This window comes from Pituophis catenifer, unplaced genomic scaffold (genome assembly GCF_029215685.1).
Source record: "Pituophis catenifer annectens isolate HBS135680 unplaced genomic scaffold, rPitCat1.0.hap2 SCAF_17, whole genome shotgun sequence".
NCBI classification, from domain to species: domain Eukaryota; kingdom Metazoa; phylum Chordata; class Lepidosauria; order Squamata; family Colubridae; genus Pituophis; species Pituophis catenifer.
Genome location: NW_027256897.1, coordinates 14,357,302 through 14,379,875, shown reverse-complemented (window position 1 = coordinate 14,379,875; position 22,574 = coordinate 14,357,302). Strand labels below are relative to the sequence as shown.

Genomic DNA, 22,574 nt, shown 5'->3' with positions numbered 1-22,574 from the left:
ACTTGACAAAAAAACCCTCAGTTCTGGTGACCTAAGATAAAGAAAGACATATGTTACATGCAACTGCCTGGTGTGCATGTCCATGAAGCAATTGCCAGGGAAGACTCCTGGGTTGCTACAACCAGTGGCCAACCCAAGCAGACCATGGGAGGAAATCACCATGGATTTCAGTGAAATTGCCAGAGATGGGAGAACTGTAATTTGGACTGTGGTCAACCTGTTCTCCAATCAAGCACACTTCATCGTGTGTCCGAAGCTTCCCTCAGCTCAGAGTTTGGCCAAAATGTTCATGCAGCACTTTACCAGCTGCATGGAGTCCCAAGGTGCATTATTTCAGACCGTGGGGTGAAGTTTACAGCAAAGTTTTGGCAGGAATTTATAAAACTCAGGGGGTTCCATCCGAGTACCAATGGGGTAGAAAAACGAACAAATGCAATAGTGGAGCAATACCTCAGTTGCTATGTAAACTATCAGCAAACCAACTAGGCGGAGCTCCTAAGTAAAAGTGGCTTATAATAACTCGGTGCATAGCAGCACTGGATTCACCCCCTTTAAAGTGACCATGAGGGTTGAGTTTGTGCCAATGCCATCATTTCCAAGGGAACCCCCTCCCCTCAGTAACGTTAGCTGAATGGATGGATACCCTGAAAGCTGCTTGGGGAAATCTGCAGAAAGCTCAGAATAAAACCAGGGAATCACAAAAGAAGCAGGCAGATTAGAAAAGCCCCCAGAAGGAATTCAGGATTGATGAGAAATACCTGAAGCTGAACCAACCTTGTAAGAAACTGGAGGACAACAAGTACAGAATTACAGTTACCTAAGGTACTCAAACGAGTCCACCAAGTAGCTTGTTGAAACCCTTAAGGCCAGTTGAAGGGAAGCTCCTACTCCCGTGTTGATGGGGAGTGGGGAGCACTTTCTCTAAGGGGAAATTACAATGCAATGTTATTTCCCAGTGCAATGGGAAGGATATCCTTCAACTGATGCTGAGTGGGTAGGTGCTTACAAGGTTAGCGCAGACAGGTTAGTAAAAAGGTTCCATGAAAAATACCCTCAGTGGTCGAGGGTAAGGCTAAGACCACCTAAATAACAATAATTAATCTATGCTTAATATTTTCCAGGTGATCTTTTCCTTCAAGGGGCCAGCATGTCAAGATTGAATCGCTTTGCTTCTTTAATGCCTTAATGCTTTTCAACTTGCCAATGAACTGGAAGGGGGAAATGGAATGCCAAGAATGTATGCAGCATGGAAACCATCAAGCACTGCAGGTGCTTGAGAAAGAGAGGGACTGTTCCCATAACAAAAGGATGTCTCATAATTGGACAATGCGATCACCCGGGGTGGGGAGAAGGGGAAGATATTGTTTAACTGGGCAAGCATTTGTGCGGGAAAACCAGAGCTGCTTTTGTTTCTTCAGTATCAACATGGTGTATCCAATAAAGTTTTACTTTTGGGAATTCAATTCTCCTGAGAATTTCTATTATTTCATAGAAAATAATATTGTTTTGGGTTCACTAGTTGGACAGCTGACACTCTGTTCCTAGAGGGATCCGAAATACCCTCTCCCCTCTGCCCAGTGGGGAATCCCAAGGCAAAAGTCAGGATTCATCAGGATGCTTTTAGGGACAGCTCAAAGGAAACAAATCAGGGGTCCCCAGCCACAGAGCTCATCCCCTGCCCCACCCACGCCCCTCCCCAGCCCCCTTGAGAGAGCAGCAGGCAGAAAGGATTTAATCTGGTCCTTGCAAATGGAACTGGGGGCTCTGAATTCTTGACTTCCCCTCCCCCCATCTTCATAGAAAATAATACGTGATGCTGAAACCCTTGACAGAAAGGGAGGGAGGGAGGGAGGGAGGGAGGGAGAGAGGAAGGAAGGAAGGAAGGAAGGAAGGAAGGAAGGAAGGAAGGAAGGAAGGAAGGAAGGAAGGAAGGAAGGAAGGAAGGAAGGAAGGAATCTCCACAATTCAGGCCCTGATGTGAAAGGAGGCCAGACGCACCTCCTTGCTCTCTCCTCTATTAATGGAACAAAACCATGACAACAAATTAAATCAGCAATGTGGGCAGTTTTTATCCTTTTTCTTGCATTGCTAATTGCTAGCCTAATTACAGACTGCTGGGATTTGGGGTCCAGTTGGAATGGATTTATTAAGTCATTATGGGATCCCAAGGAGTATGAGGTGAGCACAATTAGGAAATATAGAGGGAGGAGGGAGAAATGCAAGCAGAACTTGAAAAATTGTCTAAAAAATGCAAGTATCTTTTTAAAAGAAGACATGGAGACTTTAAGAGGTTGGATCTGCCAGCTAAAGGGGCCTTTCCCCATTTCTGCCTAGCCTGCCCTCCTAGCATCTTTTTTCTGCCAGACCCGAGGCTGGAAGAGAGATCTCCGAGGAGCAAGGCTACCCAATGGAGCAGGGGCTCATCTTCACCTCTCCGATTCCCTCACTAGACCTAGAGAGGCTGGTCTGGAGCCATCCAGACCGGTGGGAGAGAACTGACTCTGCCCCATAGGTGTTTTTTCAGGAGGCAGCTGGACTTCCTTGTTTTTCTTAGAGAGAAGTTGTTTCACTTCTCTCCAAGAAGCTTCTTCCGCTCTGACTGGATGGTGGGGAATGGAAGGATTTATACTCCTTGCAGACAGATTGCATCCTTTGCATCCTTTCAGAGAGTCATTGAGGCTACTTGGAGGTTTATATGTGTCCTCAGAATAACCTGAATGGTGCAAATGGGTGTGGCGCCTTCTTGGAACTATTTATTAAAAGGACTGTGTTGTAGACTGATGTTGTCGTATCCCTCCCCCTCTGCTCGATTTTGATATAGATGGCCTCTTTCAAACCAACATTCCTCTCCTCTTCCCATCCAGTCAGAACTGAAGAAGCTTCTTGGATGAGAAGTGACACCTCTTCAAAGGAAAGTCCAGTTGCCTCTTGGAAAAAGCACCTTTGAGACAACCAGGACCTAGATGACTGAGAACCATAACTGTGGCCCAAGCACGTGGGGTGGGGTTCCTGGAGATCTGATGCAGGACAGCAATGGAGAAGGCAGACAATCCTCATCTTCTCATCAGCCTGGGCCCCACTGCTCATGAATGGGGGTCTTTGGATGCACAGGGATACTCATGGGGGGGAGTGTTTCTCCAAACCTTTCTCGATGCTGAGAGAGTCGATGGCTCTGTATCCGGCGTTGGCAATGCCGTGCTTGGCCCCGGCTTCCATGACAGCCCGGTAGACTTTCAGGCAATGCTCCCGGGGCACATGCAGCTCCCAGCCCATCTCGCCCACGAAAGACAGCCTCATGGCCCGCACCTGGAGACGGGGAAGAGGCGGTGAGGGGAGGGCGGTAGGTGAAGCCCTGGGCAAACTGCCTCCTGCCCTTCCCCGCCTGCCACCACTTCCAGAAACCTGTTTTACCCACAGCAAAAGTTTTACCCCCTTCCCCTTTTTTTTTCAATGCGAGCCCCCTCCTCATTTGCAGAGAGCTGCTCAGCTCTGCTCAGAATGACTCCCTTCAGCGTCTTGTCTTGTGCGAAGTGTTTGGCTTCTTAGTTCAGGGGCTTCCGCGCTTGCTAGCTGGTGACCCCAGAAGGCTGGCCATGGAGCCTCAGGCCAGCCATCCCCAGAGGTTGAGGTGTGGCCGCTCTGCTCTCTGACAGGGGAGGACAGAGGACTTTGAAGGCCCTTCTGGGAGCTGCCCCGGCCATGGCCTGGCCTTGCTCTGGGCTATGCCGGCCCCATCCTTTTTCGCTGGAAAAGGCTGAAAGCAGCACAAGGCATTCAGCACCCGCAGCTCTCTTGTGAATGCTGTCAGGAGGGTGACAGCCGCCGCGCCTGCCTCCATTGTCAGGAACCCAAAATAAACCCTCGACACCTGTCCTCCTTTCCCTCCCCAGCTGCCTCCAGAGCCTCTTCAAGGAGAAGCAACTGGGATGGGGGGAGGGGAGCCTCTCAGCCACTCTCAACCATTCCTGCTCCCCACTGTGATGGCCTCTGCCCTGCTCCAGGCCATGGAGACCCCCCCTTCCATTTCAGGCCATACCCTGCCCCCACATTCCCGGATACAGCATCAGCAAAGATTCTGCTTTGGAGACCCTGGGATACCCTGAGCCTGGCCTCTGGACTGGACTCCAGGGTTGCTGCCTGTTCACAGAAACCCCTCACCCCCAATGCCAAACCCAGCACTCACAGGGTGGCAGAGCACTCTGAGAAGTGACCAAATGAGGGGACACCCCTCACCCTGTCTTAGCCAAACCAAATTCCATTCTCCAACACAGTCCTAACACCCAAGATTGAAGGGAAGGGGTGGGGGACGACAACTGCAATCTTGTTGTCTTTGGCATCATTGCCCAGTTCAGCTGTAAGAGACAGATGGGACTCTCCCAGCCCATTTTAAACAGATCCCCCCTCCATCCCTTAGAAAGCCCAGACCCCCCTGCTCTGGTAGAAATAAACAGAGCTCATTATCCAGGGCTTTTGGTGGGGAGGGGAATAAATCATTTGCCTTCCAGATCACTGGCAGAGAAGGGGCTGCATGAACTTCACCCACCCAGGAAAGCAAACCTGGGTGGGTGCCAGGAGCTCCTGCCTCAGTGGCATCTTTAAGGTCCCGTTTGTAGGGCCTGACAATCTCAGCTGCTTTCGCTCCTGGTCCAGAAATGGTGGAAATATCTCAGAGGACTGCCCCACCTTCTGGTCCCGAGTCACTCGAGGCCTTGCAGGGCTGCTTCTCCGCAGCCTCCCTCCCTCCCAAGCCCCCTTCCCCATAAATTTCCTTTTAAGGGCCCTTCAAGCACTACAGAAGCACTGCTGTGTGACATGCCTTCCCAGCATGTCCCAGAAGTTCTGCCTTTTTGGCCTGCAGACGGTGCCAACTGAAGCGGGCACCAGGCATCCCCATCAGTGGGTGGCAGCGTTTCAGCCCAGCCATCCACACCCATCCAGAAAGCAGGAAAGCACCAAGCTCCTCATTAGAAGCCTAAGAAGCTGAGGAAGAAATTAAGGTCATCAAAGGGCTTTCGGACCCACCAAGCCCTGATCTCCCCTAGGCAGCTTTTTGGGCAGAGCCTAAGAGGGAAGGCCTATCTCTCCTGGCCAGGCCCCCCTTCAGCAGACCCCCTGGTCTGCTCAGATTCATCCTGATGACCGTCAGTGTCCTCTGGCTCTCTGGAGGACTGTGTGCAGGGTGTGATCCCCCCCCCCAGGGTACGGTGAATCTGCTTCTTCCTTCTCTCCACCTTTATATAAAGAACCATCTGATTTTGCCTCTCCTGACCTTTTCTGCTCTAATTGAGGAGACTGGTGATCTCCTGGGGGTCTCCTTTTCTGGAAGCTTGTCAGACTGACACAGCCTCTCTGCTTCAGCAGCTCGCCCTGAAGGGACAGGAGCCCTCAAAGACCAGCTCCTCCTCCAAGCCCTTTCCACTCTCCTGGCCACCATCTACCCCCCCCCCCCCCAGGTCTCTGCTCTTTCTGCTTCTTACACTGGAAGTGCAGTGGACCCCCCCCCCCCCCACCTCCGGCTTTTCCGGGAACTGTCGCTGCATCCTCCCCCCTGGCTGAGCTTCTGAAGTAAACCAGGCCTTGATCTTCCTAACAAGTCCGGGCCATGGTCTCCTCTCAAAAGACTCCGACCCCCCCCAAAAAAACCTCTTTCCCAGCCTTCATAGGCTTCTCTATTGGTGGTGTCACCCACAGCCTGACAGTAATAACCGGGAGCAGCCAGGAACCCCACCTGAGAGCCTTCCCATCTCCTGCACACCAGCATTTGGGCTGCTGACCCCTGGCCAGGACATGTAGCTGACATGCTGTCAGCTGAGATGTGACCAATGGACACATCTGACCTGTCCGCTGTGTCCTGTTAACGTTAACCACCATGGAGACTGGCCCATCGTACCTTGCCCATCGTGGAACTATGAGGGGTGGGACACAGTTCTGCCAAGAAGACAGAGTGGAACGGCAGCCAGAAACCTCAGAGGAGGCCGGGGTGGCAACTGTTTCATTGCCACCCTTGAGCTGCCCTTCAGCTGAGCTTCCAACCGGCTGCTTGTACCAGCTTTGCAGTTTCAAATGATTTTGCACTGAGGCTAATCCGGGCTGTGCTTGATGCGATAGGACTAAATCTGTCCTCAGTGAGCACAAAGCTCCACTCCAGCAGCAGAGCTCAGCTTGGTGGGCCTGCTGGCCACGACTTGCCTGGTCCTCCATCTCTTCCTCTACCAGTCTCAGTGGCTCCAAGGAGGCTCAATGCATTGAAAGCTCCATGGAGGAGCCTGCTTTTGCTACCTCCAGGCAACACGGGTGCTATTTCAGAAAAGGGAGGGGCTTTGGTTGCTGAACATAAAGTGACTGTGATGTTTAAAATCTGCCCTTCTGAAGTGCTTTCCAGGCAATGTAAAGTTGTCAAAGGTGGTCCAAAGATTCCCCCCCCCGCCCCATTCATCTGGCTCTTCCAAAGACAACCCACGGAGAATTTCTCCCCTGCCCCACTCAATCTGACTTGCCCGGCTGGACCTTTCAGTCCCCTTCACTTTTGATGGTCAGAATGGGACTTTCAGGCCGCACCTCCTTCTCCTCCAGGCTTCCGCCTCTGCCCATTTTAGCTTTCCTCCTCCACTGGCCCTCCCCCAGCCATTTGCCCTGGCCAATGGGCCTCTGCCCTCCCTTGTGCCCTGCTGGCAGAGTCTCCTTGCAGGGGTGCTAAATGTAAGAGCATCCTGGCCCCTGCTCTGCTCCTTGTCTCCTTGTTCATTTCCCATCCTTTTCTGCACTAGGCAGAAACATCTAATACCATGCATTGAATTACACACACACACACACACACACCTGTACTTTTCCACTGCTCCTGCCAACCAGTAATTTTACTCTGGTTTTTATTCCTTTGGAGTGTGTGACTTAATGGCAGTCTGGACCTGTGCCTGTTACTAGAGGAGAAGCTCATCCCAGGGCTGAAATGCTCCCGGTTCGGACTGGATCGCCCGATCTGGTAGCGATGGCGGCGGGTGGTTCGGAGAACCAGTAGCAAAAATCCCTGCGCCGCCCCCCCCCCCCACCATGCCCAGCTGAGTTGCACGATCATCAGAGACTGTTTATTTTACTTTTAAAAGCATTTTCTCTACAACCTCTTCGGCCAAAAAATGCTTTTAAAAATTAAAAAAAAAAAGCCTCTGATGATCACGCAGCTCAGCTGGGATTGTCAGAGCCTTTTAAAAGCATTTTTTCTACAACCTCTTCGGCCAAGAAATGGAGAAATGGCACTTTCTTGCTTTCACCCCCTTTCCTGCCCTGATCCCCCCCACCCCAGAAGGAGCCCCAAGGAAAGCATCTCCTCCTCCCCAGGCCCTGCCCAGCCCTGGGAAGACAGGTGGAAGTCCTACCGTATAGCCAGCAGCCTTGGCCAGCTGGTGGGTGGAGAATGGGAAGGCCTCGTTGCTCAGGTCTACATCGAGAACTTCCTGCAGGACAGTCCTGCTACAGAGAGAAGAAGAACCCAATGAACAACCCCACCCCTCACTGCCAGCCCCGAGCCTCCAAAGAGGGTCTGGCTCCCTCAGAAACAGAGCATCGCAGCTGCCCCGTGCCAGAGGCCCCCCTCGGCCAGTGCACCAAGAGTCTTCAGTCGCCAAGGCAGCTGCGGCACCAACTCCTGCGGCCACCTTAGTCCCACAAAGCGTCTGGCCAGCTCAGCCCAGCCAGCCACAGACAATTCACACATCCTGGGACCCCAGCCACAGCCCTCAGATCTGGGCTAAGGCAGGAACGGGATTCTTCGCCTGGACCCACAACAGCATAGGGAGTTCTCTCCCCCTGCTTGAGGCTTGGTAGAAAGTTAGATTGCTAACAAATTTTATATCAGGTTGGGCACAGAAACAACTGCAGACAGAAAGCACAAGTGTCTGAAAGCAAAATATTCTGTCTCCTGATTTTGTATCCTGAAACCTTAATTTTAAGCTGGACCCCAACTCAGGGGTGAAATCCAGCAGGTTCTAACACAGCGGTTCTCAACCTGGGGGTTACGACCCCTTTGGGGGTCAAAGGGCCATTTCACAGGGGTTGCCAAAGCCCTGTCTCGCCCCCCCCACGCCTTCACTCACCCTCACTCTCTGCTCTGTTGGATCGCCGGCCGTTTGCTTACCCCGTCCACTCCCAATCTATTGCTACCTCCTGAGTCCCAGCTGATGGCTAGAGGAAAAAAAACTGTTTAAATTCTTACCGCGGGGCTTCAAAGGGCCGCCCTATAGCCAGTGGTGGGATTCTGCCGCGCCCCTCCGCACCACTATTTATTGCCAATAAATAGTGGTGGGCGAGGGGCGGACGAGCCAGCAATTTAACAAATGGTTCGGTGTTTTTTTGTAATTTTATTGGCCTGCATAGGCTAATTAGCCCTTGATTAGATCGGCTCCCGAGTCTCAGCTGATTTGCTCTGAGCTGTTTTGCTCAGGTCTCTGCTGCTTGTTTGCAAAGAGTGCTGGAGCAATTTTTTTTTCCCCTAGCTATGCTGAAAAAGGAAACTGAAAGTAAAGCAGACTGTTGGCTTTGTTGTTGCTGCAACGTTGGAAAATTAGGCAGGCAGATTTCTTTTCTTTTTCCTCACCAAAAAAGGTAGGTGCAAACAATGGGAAATTTAGGGAAAAAGAGGAGAGTTCAAGATTTTAAAACACAAAAGAAAAAAAGCTCTATTTAACTAGGGAATTGTAATAATTGAGATACTATTAATTGTATATTGTGTTGAAAGCAGAAATGGTTAAGTTGTGGTTTGGAGAAATTATTTGGTTTATTATTATTGGTAAATATAATTAATTGATTTGTAAGAAATTGGATTGCATGGAAATAATTGGAATATTCATGTTCATATTGATTAATATACAAAAAAGGTAGTTATATAACTAATTGATTTATATTAAAATGTTGAATTTATATTAAACAACTGTAATATTACATAATTAACCAATGTGAGGATGGATATAAAAACAGATGACAATGGGAAGGGGTATAATATAGAATAGAAGGGAAAAATTGAATTTGATTAAGATTAGAGATGAGGATGAAGGGTAATATTGGTTTTTTACAAAAATAGATGAGGAATAAATATGGCAAAAAGGAAATATAGAAATTGTAAATTTAATTGAAATCACTAAACACTGTTTAAATTTGTGAACTGGCCAAATACTCTGTTCAAAGAAAATACATTGTATGTTTGTATGTGTGTTTCTAATTATTGCTATTTATTTATATTTGTTCTCTTTTATTCTTTAAAGTTTAACAATTCATTCTTTATCTTAATATCTTTATATTTGTTTGGGGTTGGCTTTCTTCCCTTTCATCTTTTTTATTGTACAGCAATCTTTCTCCTCAAACCTACCACCTCTCTCTTTTCTTTCCTTCTTACTTTCTCTTCCTCCCCCTCTTCTTCTCCTCCCTACTTCCTCTTCCTTTCTCCTTCTCCTCCTCTCTTCCTCCCTCTCTTACCCTCCCTCCTACTCCAATTTCCCTTCCCTTCCTTCATCCCTCTCTATTGCTGTATCCTTTTATGCATATGGACTACTCAGAGGGCTGAAAAAGTTATTTCTGACTGGTCCTCGCACTTTTGACCAGTCCTCAAACTTACGACTGTCCTCACATTTTACGTTTTTGCCCTATCTTGTCACCATGGTGAAGAGAAGCAGTTGTGAAATGAGTGACACGGTTGTTAAGAATGCTACAATGGGCATAAATGATGACCATAAGTGCGAAGACCGGTCAAAAGTGCGAGGACCTGTCAGAAATCACTTTTTTCAGCCCTCTGGGTAGTCCTTTTGTGCACATGGACTACTCAGAGGGCTGAAAAAGTTATTTTTGACTGGTCCTCGCACTTCTGACCAGATCTCGAATTTACGACTATCCTCACATTTTACATTTTTTGCTCTATCTTATCACCATGGTGAAGAGAAGCAGTTGTGAAATGAGTGACATGGTTGTTAAGAATGCTGCCCGGGCATAAATGTGAGGATGGTCATAAGTGTGAGGACCAGTCAAAAGTGTGAGGACCTGTCAGAAATGACTTTTTTCAGCCCTCTGAGTAGTCCCTATACACATAGCCATGGCCACCCGGTCACATGACCAGCTAGCCACACCCACCCAGTCACATGACCTCCAAACCACACCCACAAAATAAGCCACGCCCACAGAACCGGTAGTAAAAAAATTTAGAACCCACCCCTGGTTGGGGGTCACCACAACATGAGGAACTGTATTAAAGGGTCGCGGCACTAGGAAGGTTGAGAACCACTGTTCTAACAGGTTCTGGAAATTTTGAATAGTTCAGAGAACCGGCAAGTAACACCTCTGGCTGGCCCCAGAGTGAGGTGGGAATGGAGATTTTGCAGAATCCTTCCCCTGCCACGCCCACCAAGCCATGCCCACAGAACTGGTAGGGAAAAATTTTGAATTTCACCCCTGCCCCAACTGCATAAGGTCTTCCAATATTTGCCTTTGAAATTGTGTCCTTTCTGCCTTCATAGATGCATTGCTACAAACTTTGATAGATTGATTAACTTCCAAGGGACTAAGGGTTAGGGTTATTATTTAAAAAGAAAAAAAAGAAATGAAATTGACCTCCTGAGGCAGCTTCAGATCCTGCATGAAGTTAGTTTTCAGAGGAAAGTCTCAGGCCAAATGCTCCGGCTTTGAGCAGCTTTCTAAAAATCTCGGCTCTCCCTCTTCCACACCTACACCCGACAAAATATACCCAGAATATCTAGTTGGGGGAGGGGGTGCAGCATTGGAAGACAAAGCTGATTTGACAATCACACATTATATTTCAAGGCCTCCCACACTTCTAATAAATGTGTAGCAAACAGTGCAAGATGAAAACATGGATAGACTGTGAGCTAAGATTGTCTCGGGGATAGGTTGATATTCCACTTAAGTTTAAGATGGCTGTGAAAGCAAAATATTTGATATTATGAACAGGCCAGCACAGAATGAAAGAGAAAGTGGTGATTTGCTGATTGTGTTCCCTGGACTCAGATACTGGCCCCCAACATTATCCCACCTGCAAAGACACAAACCGGCTCTTCCCCTTTGCACAAGGAGCATTGCACCAACGGTCTGGGAGGCAGCTGTGCAAATCCCCTCCAGGTTGACAAACAAAAGCAGAGCCCTCCAAGAGCAGTTTTCAAAGCCAGGAAGCAGAGAGTCTACCAGGAGGAGCCAATCTGGACTGGGAAGGAGCTGAGGCCAGGACGAGCTTCTCTGCTCGTGGGCCTATCTGGGAGGGACTGGAGGTCAACCGGCAGAAGAAGGAAGCTGATCTCTGTAGCAAGCAATACTCATCCTGGCATGGCCAGCCTAGGCACTCTGCCAGGTGGGCAGGGAGGAGGAGGAGGAGGAAAGACTGCCCCTTTGGCACCCCTGGGCCTCAGTCCCATTGAACGCTATGATCGAGAGACTGAGCTCTTGGGGAAAAGAAAGGTGACCCCTTCTGCATTGGATCAAACACCGAGACTCACCTGGCGGGGCCTTGAATGCTGATCATGCCCAGCTGTTCCGACTGGTCGATCAACTGGCACTGAAAGTGCTTCTCCTGCAGCACCGTCCCAATGTGTGACCAGTTATACTGGGCAGCAGCACCCCCAATAGCCAGGTAGTAGCCATCCCCTAAAAAGGATGAGAGTCACGTTGGCAAGTACAGCAGCCCCCGGATGCTGTGGGTTGCGGTGCCAGCTAGCCAAAGGGAAAGGGGGTTCACAGAGCCCTGCAGGCAGGGGATGTTCACATTGTTCTGTTGCTGATTGGCTGAATTCATCCCCACAATTCAGGAGACTCCGCAGTTTACAAGTGAACTGATGCTGTGCTGACAACTGCACAACATCCTTAGATCTTGTATCGACAATAATACCCCGATCTCCACTTTTAGATCAGGGGACCTGGCAGACCCTCTGCTGCCCCCGTTCTGAGGCCCCAGAAGCAGAGCTGAATCTCTGCCAAAAGCAAAACAAACCCTTTCCTGGGACCAGACAATCCAAATTTTGCATTTAATGACAATGTGTTATAAAGTCACCTTCCTTTGACCAAGATGGTATCCTGCTGACCTTCCACCTGCCAGAAATTGAACTACTGCAATGTACTCTACATGAGGTTGCCCTTGAAGAGAACCCAGGAACTTCAGCTGGGAGAGAATGCAGTGGTGCAAGCAGTTATGGGTGCTCTTAGAGCAGCACACATTATACTTCTGCTCCGCAATCTGAGTTGGTCACCGGTTTGCTTCTGGTCCAATTCAAGGTGCTGATTTGACCTTTAAAGCTTTGCACCGCAGGGGACAGGGATGCCTCTGCCTGGTCGCATTCGCCCAGCTGATGGATCGGGCAGAGTTGCAGATGCCATCTGCCATGGCCCTTCTTTGCCACCGCATGGAACATCCTTTCCTCAGACTGGCTCCACTCTTTTTCGGTGTATCTATCAGGTTCTGGCTATGTTGTCAGGCCTGGGGCTACCTTGTTGAGGGGCCATTTTTATCCTGGGGTTTGCATTTTTGCTTTTGTGATATCTATGTTACTGTTCGCCACCCAGAGTCATCTTTGGTGACTATATCACCACTGCGGTGGTGCAGTTGTTAGAGTGCCGGCTGCCAGCAATTTGGCAGTTTGAATCTCAGCAGGCTCAAGGTTGACTCAGCCTTCCATCCTTCTGAGGTGGTTAAAATGAGAAGCCAGATTGTTGGGGGTAAGAGGCTGACTCTGTAAACCACTTAGAGAGGGCTGTAAAAACACTGTGAAGCGGTATATAAGTCTAAGTGCTATTGCTACTGTATTTATCTCTATGTCTGTCTATTGGTTTATCATCCATCCATCCTCTATTATCTATCTACCTATCTATCCATCTATCTATCTATCTATCTATCTATCTATCTATCTATCTATCTATCATCTATCTATCATCATCTGTGGTGTTGCAGTGGTTAGAATGCAGTACTGCAAGTTAACTCTGCTGACTGCCAGCCGTTCAATTCTCACCTGATCAAGACGGACGGATGGATGGAAGGAAGGAAGGAAGGAAGGAAGGAAGGAAGGAAGGAAGGAAGGAAGGAAGGAAGGGCCATAGTGTCGGATGGAATGCAGTATTGCAGCCTAATTCTGCTCACTGCCAGGAGTTTGATCCTGACTGACTCAGCCTTCCGTACTTCCGAGGTCAGTAAAATAAGGATCCAGATTCTTGGGGGCAAGAGGCTGACTCTGTAAACTGCTTACAGTAAAGCACTGTAAAGCAGTCTATAAGTCTAAGTGCTACTCTTATATCAATTGAATTGAAAAATAAATAACTGTGGCTACACCAAGCCCTTCAGTTTTTTCAATCAGCCCAAAGTGACTCGGTGTTGCCACAAAACAGGACAATAAAACCAGAAATGGAATCACTCCACCCAGCACTTCTGGAGGCCCCTCCCTTGAGGAGCTGTTTTAGCAAGGGCACAAGGTGGAAAACACAGACCGGGGCCCTGAAGGCACAGGGGCAAAAGGGGGAAAACATAGACCATGGCCCGGCCCTCTCCTCCTCTTCCTCAGCCTGGCCAGCATCAGTTGATGGCCCAAATGCTGCTTCTCGCCTGCCCCCCAAACCCCAGAAGTGCTGGGAGGAGCCAGCATCTCTTCTCTTGTGCTTCACCTGATAATTGGCCCTAATGAAACTCAGGAGCTCCTCCGGGAGCTGAAAACATAGACGCTGCTCTAATTGCCTGTCAAGCGGAAGCCTCTCTGGGCTGGCAGCTCCTGTACCCAAAATAATGGCTTGGCAGAATCTGGCTCTGGAGGGCTAATCAGCTCTCTTTCTTTGACATGTCAATCTCAGGCAGAGATTGTCAGATTACCTGGTTCAAACCTTGCAGAACCTGCTAGGAGCAGAACAAGCCGAAGCTGCAAAAAAAAGAAAGAAAGAAAGAAAGAAAGAAAACAGCTAGAAGTCTCTGTCAGGGCAAACTGGGGGCTCTGGGAAAAAGGATGAGAGGACTTTCCTTCTTCTTCCGACCTGCCACGTCCCTTGTTCGCCTGCCCCAGGGCTGTAGCCTCCAATTCTCTCCTCCAAGGCTCAGGAAGAACTTCCCCTAGGATTGTGGATGGTCAGCCCTGTGAGGTAGGCAAGGTCAGGGGTCCCTAGGAGTCTGCAAAAGCGCAGAAACTGTAACTGAATCTTGAGAGCCTGTTGGAGCCCCTCTCTGGAGTCCTTCTGTAGGAAGTTAGCGCCCACCCCTTTCCTAGAAGAATGAAATATTTTAGGAAATATTAAAAAAGGCAGAATATTATATTTCCTCTGGTTGTGAAATGGAGAAGTATGTTTTAAAGATGAAACAGCTCCCACCTTCCTGCCCCCATCCTTTGTCAATGGGCCAGAGGCAGAAACTCAATTCCCTCCCATCTTTGTATTGACAAAGATCATCATCTGGACCATCATCTGCAACACAATAGGACCCATCTAGCAACAGAAACTCACCACATGGCACCTGGGAAGATTACATCAGCCAGCAAGGCTAGTTAAGACCCCTGGGAGTCTGACAACCAATCAGGATACTCTTCCTGGGTCCCAGGAAGTTCAAAGCCAGAGAGGGCATCAAGGCACGCTCAGCATCTCACCCCTTTTTCTGTTCAGGAACTCAAACCGTGTGATTCTGTCCACCATTAAACCATCTTTCCAAGCAGTCTCCATGTTTCCAGTGTCTTTTTCCCCACTTGGAGCTGAACCCAGAAGGAAATTTCTTCTTACCCTTCAATTCACACTGAGCAACACCAGGCTCCCTCCTTTCCCAAGACTCCGGCACCCTTCCTGCAAAGGTTCTTTATTCCCTTCCACATCTCCAAGCTCCATCATAAGCTCAGTGCCTCAGAAAGCATTTTTAGCAGTTTAGGCCACCGCACCACTCAAAGGTCCACAACAAGTTGATCTCTCAAAATAGCAGAAGGCCTTTTTGCCCAGCTAAAGAAGGATGGTAATTTTGTGGCTTGTCTTCACTACTTTTTCCTTTCCTGCTACTTTAGGTGTGTGTATAGATGGAGCATGTTGGGGGGGGGGGGTTGTCTGTGGGAAGGTAAATGAAATGGTTACCAGACCAGGGAGGATTCTGCCCCCAGAGACGCCAAGCCCATGCCGCAGAAAGCACGAAGGGAGCCTCCCTCCTTGATTTGGGCTAGAGAGGAGTCGGGGCCAGTCCCCTTAGCACCTCCAGAGGTGCCTGTTTGGGGAGACACCCTGAGGATGAGGCCCATCCCAGAAATTTCACCAGGGGAAGAAACCCAGCTTCTGGTCACAACCAGGGCATCTGTTCTACAAACTTTGTCAGCCCAGCAAATACATTTCAATTCAGGGGAAATGGGGAGGGTCCATCACCTTCAAAGTCAGGTGCCAGGGCTGAGTCTCGGGGCCCCGGGTTGATCGGACTAACTGTCAAATCACTTTCCACTCCCCCATCTTTGTTCAGCATGCAGGTGTAAACGGTGGTCCCTGGGGAAAGAGAATCAGGCCCCCATCAAGCTTCGGGGATGGAGGGGAAGGAAACTGCCCGGATCCCCCCATCAAGCTGCAACCTTCCCCTATGACTTCCTTACAGCACCAAGTCCGTGGCATTGGTGTCACCCGATAGGCAGCATTAAAGTCTTGCCCGCTCTTCCTGCCAGCAGCAACCATGGCGATCTCGAGGTCCATCAAATTTAGCCCTCTTGGCCAGCCGTGCCATCGAAGGTGCAGTTAGGTTTTGCAGAGGCTGCCCTCTTGGGTCCCTGGCACCAGGCTCTGAGGCCATCTCATCCTCCCCGCCTCCCAGGAAGAAGCAAGGAGGGGCCAGGCTGTGAAAAGCCGCCCCCTCCTGCAGGCCAGACACACCGGCTCCATTTAGAAGCCCCCTCAAGATGCCAAACCCTGTCTGTTCAGCATGGTCCATCCCTCTTTCAAAACTGTGCCAATCTGTTGGAAACACCTGTGAAGATGCCCATGTTGAAAAGCTGCAGGCCCATGTGTTGACAAAGGGCAAATGGCCCATGGCAAAGGGGTCACCCTAGGACCGGAAAGGGTCCTAGGGTTCCAAGTCCACCTGAGAGCACAGAAGCAGCCTGGCCGCTCCTTCCTCCTACTGTAAAAGGTTTTGCAGAGCTCTCTCCTTATCAGGAGGACTGAAGGAGCAGCATTGGCATAGAGGGCCAATTCCTTAGGGGTCAAACTGCAGATCCAGAGCTGGGGCAGGCCGGTCCAGCTGGCCCCAGACAATCCTTGGTCTGTGTCCAGGGTCCTTTTGAAAATGGGCAACTCAAGCGCCCTGCCGGTCCTGGTATCAGGGCCAGCCCTGGCTGGCTGAGCTCAAGAGGGGGGGGGGGGCTCGCCTCCTGCATGGAGCATGGAAAGTGGCCCCAAGGAGGATTTACAGGACAATACCCATGAGCCCTCTTCCATGAAGACTCAGCCCAAGATGCTGGTTTCAGGGTCTGGGGAGGAAGAGAACCTACCTGGGGGCTTGTGAACATCAGCCGTGAAGAGCCAGTTGGCTGCCTTCCTGGCATCCGGACCCACCAGGTAGAATTTGCCAAAGTAAGACATGTCAAAGACAGCGAGAGCATTTCGGCAGCTCAAGCATTCCTTCCTGATCTGAAAATGTAGACACCACCAGGGTGGCAAGGGGCCAGACAAAGACCTCCCCGTTTGTGTTTCCTTTCCAAAATCTCATCCAAGGCTTCTCTGCTCCTGCATCCCTCACTGAAGCTGCAGCTCCTCACTGAGAGCTGGGTCGTTTGGCAGAATTGTTCCCATTAAGACCCTCCACAGGAAGCCACGTCCAGCCCAGCGTGAAAACAGCTGGGCAAGGCAGGGTCCTCACCCTCTCTTTGGCAGCAGTCAACTGGAATCTTGACTGGCATCTTGGGTGGGGGGCACAGAGGGCCTTCATCTCCTTGAGTCTGCCTTGCCCACCTGGTGAATGCCCTGACCCCTTCTACTCACAGTGCTATGATGAGGAGGGAAGTCGAAGGTGTACTCCTCGGAGAGCAGCTGGCGGTAGGCATCCTCCTCACAGGACGGGTGGCCGTAAGCCCCATAATAGTTGTAGTCCAGCACCTGGATTGGCACATGAACAGCAGGCCTCAGCCCCCGCCCCCCTGCAGAGACGCCCTGGGGAGATGGGTGAAAGCTGGACATCGTGCTGCAGATGGGGGTGGGGTTGTAGGGAAATCAAGGGGGGGGGCTTGGCCTGACTGAGCCAAGGGAGGAGGGAGGGAGGAGCTGGTGCTTGGAGTAGACATGGGTCCAGGATATGGGTTTATAAGGAGAAGCATGGGAAGAAGGGGTATCAACCGCTGGGTGGGTTTATCCAAAATGGTCCAAAGGTCCAGTATAGAAGAGGACAACTGCCCCTGCTGCATGACCCAGAAGGCTTGAGCAGATAAAGCCTTGCCAGGCCCTCAGGGTAGCTACCGGCCACAGGCATCTGGCTCTCCCCGCTGCTGCAGCCGCCTCCCCGTTGCTTGGCCAGAGCAGACCCGCCTTCTCCATCCTTGGGCCATTCAAGGAGAGACTTGAATGGAGGCTTCTGAAGACCTCGAATGATCCTTAAGGGAAAGCAGGTCCCCTCCCCAGCCTTGCAAGAGACTCGCCCAAGGCTTACCGGTGCTTTGCCCACCGGGTTGAACCAGCCTGGCCTCTCCCACCCGTGTCGCTCCTGGAAGACGCAGCCCTGAAGCAGCAGCTCCTGCAGGCAGAGAGGAAAGCAGGGTGAGCACCTGGGGAAGCATCCACACTCCTCCGAGAAGGAAGCTGGGAAAATTCACACCCGAAGCCTCTTATGGGACCAGCCTCCATCATCTGCTCCACAAACAGCACCTCTCCCTGGCCCTGGGTTCAGTTCTCTGCTGCATCCCACACTTTGGTTGCAGCCGATTGGAGGTCTGGCCCCAAGACAGAGCTCCCCAGAGAAGGAGGATTCTCTAGGACTTGGGGTGGCTCTGCTCCCGCATCCCTCCAGCCCTTGTGGGGGGCATCCTTGGCCTCAGCCACTGGCTCCCCCACTATGCAGGGGAAGATTCTCTGCAGAGGCCAGGCACCCAAGGCTCCCCACACAGACCACTTCCAAGCTTCAATGGGCCTGGGTGATTCAGGCTACGGCAGAAGGACCAGGCGGTGGGTCATGTGGGTGGCCACCCATTCTCTTTGCTGCTCTGGGAAACCCGAGGGCTGCACCTAGAGTGTCCCAGGCGCCTGGCTGGGGAAGATGAGGTGTTTCCCAGAGACAGAACCAAAATGGCTCCCTTTGCAAGGCCCTCCTAGGCTGGTAAAAGCAGGAATGCCCAGAACTGAGCCATAGACAGAGGAGACCAAACTCTGGCATATTTTCTGCAAAGTTTGAGGGATGTGCATGAGAAACAAAGGGGCAGGAACAGGTTGTTGTGGGGTAAATGAACTGGGATGCAGGAGGGCATCATGGAGGGGACCCAAATGCTGAGTCGTTCATCTGCCAACCTCCCATAAGCAGTAAGCTGTGGGCATCTGGGGTAGTTGCCTTGGCAATGGGATTTCCCCCTTTTGCAAAAACCTAGGAGCAACCTACTGAAGTGGGGAGGGATAGAAATGCTTATGGAGATCTCCTTGCTGTGGCTCAGCTGATCCTGTCCAGAAGAGCTCTGCATTCTTCTGCTGCCCCACATTTTGCTCTGGTGCCCCAGAAACGGAGCCTTCCCCCTAATGTCAATCCAGGCTCTTCAGGGAAGGGGACTAAAGGCCTGGGCTGCCAGACAAGAGGGCATGGGAAGAATGCCTCAGGGCTCTGTGGCTAGCAGCGATATCAGGCCAACTAGCCATTATATTTTGCCTGAGGCATGTGAGGGGGGGCAAAGGGTCTGCAATGCACCCAGCAGCTCCGGCTTCACCTCATGCAGAGGGTCCTTCCTCAAGTTACGCCCGGCCAGTGGCTCGTCGTAGGGGAACACGATGGAGTAGTTCTTGGCGTAGGACTCATGGCTCCTCTCTCGGATCCAGCGACGGTTGCCCGTGAGGAAGCGGTGAAACCTCCTGAAAAGCGAGGTGGACCTCATCACCACAGTTGGAGGCGGGGGGACAGCCAGTGCCTGGGATCCTTCAGGGGAAGCAGTTGGACAAGGAGTCCCGGCGGATGCCTTGGGGACCAAGAATCACATCCACAGGACCCTCTGGCAGCTGGATCTCTGGGGAAGCAGGGGCTTATCAGAGGCCAGAGGGAAAGAGGGCTGGGATCTGACAGGAACAGATTTGAATGGCTTAATGTCCATTAACTGCCCCTGCTGAGCTGGAAGAACAAACAGCTGTTGCTACCACCGCAAAAGAACGTGGGAAAGTTCAAGAAAGACCCCACTAAGTCAGGATCCCGATCTCTCCTTCATCCCCAATGGTTTTGGAAAGGTTGGGGCTGCTCCGTGAAATCTGGTGGCCTTTGGAAAACCAGATCCGGATTTTGCTCAGCTCCCATCACCCTCTTGGCGCACTGCATCTCTGAGAAGAAACGGAGTAAGAGCCACTTGGGGTTCATCCTGCCAACTGATCTCCCAGAACTCCAGCGGATCCCATGTTCAAAAGGACAGATTACAGGGCAACACCCTGTGATTTCCGCGGCTAAAGTGTCCGTTTCAGGCCCCCCTCCACTCCACACATCAAGGGCTCGATACTTCCTCCCACCGGCTGCTGGGGCAGCAGGGGAAGTGATGCAGTCTACTCAAGAGTTCCCCAGCTGTAGCCCGCTCCCAGTGCAGCAAGAGCATTGGCTTGGCAGGAGAACCACAAGGAGCTGCTGCTCACCTAATGTCATAGCTGAACATGTCCTTCTCCGGATGTCCATGGACAATCCAGTGGGCCAGTTCCTTCCCACAGCCTCCTCCAAGCATCATTCCTGTGGAAAGGGAAGACCAGAAGTCAGAGGGTGCACAAAGATGCTCCTTTATAAAATGCACCATCTACCGATTCTTTGCTGTTAAATCAGGGCTGCTTCTTTTGCTGGACAACTCTGGTTGCCATAGACAACTGGATTTCTGCTTTCTTACACATGGAAGAAAACTATTTTCTGACAAATCTTGCAGGGTCCTCACTCACTTATTGGCTCGGAATGGCCCTTCCAGCTTGCAAATTTATTTAAATGTGACCTTAAGAGGAGGCAGCTATTCACTCCAGGCTACATGACAATCTGAAGAATTAGAAGCTGCAGGAGATAAAATTAACCAGAAGCTCAAATAAGGGCTGAAGAAAGCAGAGGAGACCCCCGTGGATAAACACCAAAACTTGCTCCTCAATGCCAGGGAAAACCTATCTTGAACCCTTCACCCCCTCTGAGTGTGGGGCAGGAAGCAATGATGGTAGGAGCAACTTGGAGAGGCAAGAAATGAGGGGGGTTGGGGGTTTCTCCCAAATTCTCTGGCAGGGTGAGGGTGCCGGGTTGGGCAAGATTTTTGCATCAGGAGCAGCTCTGGCCTCTGGGTCACCCACAAGGCTGTGGAGTGGGGTGGGATGACCAACGGGGCTCCGTTGACCAACTATGCACATCTATTTAACTGGGGTGTTTTTCTGCTGCTGTGTTTATGGTGCTCTCTCCTACTACGCTCTTCTGGGATGTGAAAACCACATGCAAAACACTCTTCCACATCCTCTCCAACACACCCCCCCAGCAAATCTCACTAGGACTCAACAGCTCTCCTCCAGATGAAGTTGGGGTTGTGCTTTTGGGGAGCCTTTGAAACATTGTTCCCCCTCTGTCTACTCTTTCCCCAACCAGAGTGTCCTGGGCCCATGGCTTGGTCCAAGGGCAACCCCTGGCCAGCCCCCTCTTCTTACGGACTTGGGCTGGGCACTTTCCATGCGAAGAGCCAGGCAGCTGCGCATTTCCCCAACTGTCCTGTCTGGGAAGGCTGCAAGGGTGACTTTAGGGCTTGCTCCTTACCAGCACTGTTGAAGCCACATCCCAGGAAAAAGCCACGGACTTCTGGAGCTTCCCCTAGGAGAGGTTTATGGTCTGCAGTGAAGGATTCTGTGGCAGGGAAGAAGAAGAGAGAAAGAGAGAGGATTAAATGTGGCACAGCAATTCTGGCTTTAATCCTGTGCACTAATGCTGCAACTTTAGATATGGTATGTGCACCAAGAGTCAGATCCACGTCAAGAAGTGCAGAGTACTCTAATTCCTGGGACTGACTGACTCTCTCTCTCTCTCTCTCTCTCTCTCTCTCTCTCTCTCTCTCTCTCTCTCTCACACACACACACACACACACACACACACACACACACACACACAGAGCAGATACAGACATGGATTTTTCTGTGGAAAGATCATGCCATAGACCACTGCACAAGGAAAGTGCAGAAGAGGAAATAGTGGGGGGTGGGAGAAGAGGGGGTGTCTCTGTGTGTGTGTGTGTGTGTGTGTGTGTGTGTGTGTGTGTGAGAGAGAGAGAGAGAGAGAGAGAGAGAGAGAGAGAGAGAGAGAGAGAGAGAGAGAGAGAGAAGTTAGAGAAAGAAGAGAGGGAGGAGTAAGAGGAGAGGGAGGGATAGGAGAGAGAGAGAAAGAAAGAAGACAGAGAGAGGATAGAGAGAGAACAGAGAGAGAGAGGGAGGGAGGGAGAGGGAGCGAAGAAGAGAAAGAAGAGAGAGAGGAAGGAGAGGGGAGGGAGATAGGAGAGAGAGAAAAGGGGGAGAGAGAGGAGAAAGGAGAGAGAGGGAGGGAGGAGAGACAGAAAAAAGAGAAGCAGCAGCCCACCTGCAGCTCCCACTGCTGACCATGAGGCTGCAGTTAAAAGTTGGTGGCCACTTCATCCACCCCAAATGCTCTGGACCTCACCCTGCCTCAAAAAAATAAGTCTCCTTGAGAATCCTTGGCAAAAACCTCCCCTAATTGAGCTGAAAATACTTGACAGAGTTAAGTTCATATTTTTAAAAACTGTCTCCAAAACCGTCATCTTTCTTACTTAACCCACACATTCCAAGAAAGTACCGTTTTGCATTTTTCCCCTTCAGCTTAATATTTATTTCATTATGACTAATAGAGGAAAGTAAGAGGCTTAAAAGAGCTGATTCAGTTTCTGCCTGTAAAGTCTATTTATTAGTTTGGGGATTGAACTATGAGAAAAGGTGAGCTATAAATATTCTAACTACATTCAACTTCTCTGGCTCAGCTCAGTTCGGCACAGGAGACTTTCTTCCTCCTTGTTGACATCTGGAAGGGCAGCTGTCAGGTAACCAAAAGCAGCAACTTGGGTGGATTTCATACCTCCCTTCAGAACCTTCTAGAATTCCAGAACAGCTCAAGGGGGAAGCCCCTCCCCAGGAATACCATTTGGCCAAGTGATGGTTCCTCCTCTTCCTCCCGGTGACCCATAGAGATCTACGACCAGAGGATGGCCTCATCCCCATCAAGTGACCGAAGACCCTCGTCAGTAATAGCAATAGCACTTAGACTTATATACTGCTTTACAGTGCCTTACAGCCCTCTCTAAGTGGTTTACGGAGTCAGCATATTGCCCTCAACAATCTGGGTCCTCATTTTACCCACCTTGAAAGGACAGAACTGAGTCAACCTTGAGCCAGTCAGGAGCAAACTCCCAGCCGTGAGCAGAATTAGGCTGCAA

At 50.6% G+C, this 22,574-nt stretch overlaps 1 protein-coding gene across 7 annotated transcripts in view; it reads right to left on the bottom strand.

The window, feature by feature from the left end:
- The window catches only part of SARDH (sarcosine dehydrogenase), a 68,853-nt gene that overhangs the window by 4,109 nt on the left and 42,170 nt on the right, over positions 1-22,574 (bottom strand). For 4 of the 7 annotated variants that reach the window (XM_070955542.1, XM_070955543.1, XM_070955541.1 and 1 more), the window contains 10 exons: positions 20,897-20,983; positions 19,765-19,855; positions 18,864-19,005; positions 17,606-17,689; positions 16,945-17,058; positions 16,455-16,593; positions 15,346-15,459; positions 11,484-11,631; positions 7,371-7,464; positions 3,144-3,306 (listed from right to left, as the gene is read on the bottom strand). In XM_070955542.1, the coding sequence (XP_070811643.1) occupies positions 3,144-3,306; positions 7,371-7,464; positions 11,484-11,631; positions 15,346-15,459; positions 16,455-16,593; positions 16,945-17,058; positions 17,606-17,689; positions 18,864-19,005; positions 19,765-19,855; positions 20,897-20,983 (1,176 nt within the window). Of the gene's footprint in view, positions 1-3,143; positions 3,307-7,370; positions 7,465-11,483; positions 11,632-13,834; positions 13,881-15,345; positions 15,460-16,454; positions 16,594-16,944; positions 17,059-17,605; positions 17,690-18,863; positions 19,006-19,764; positions 19,856-20,896; positions 20,984-22,574 lie in introns of all 7 variants that reach the window. The other 3 variants (XM_070955539.1, XM_070955540.1, XM_070955544.1) reach the window with 3 other exon arrangements.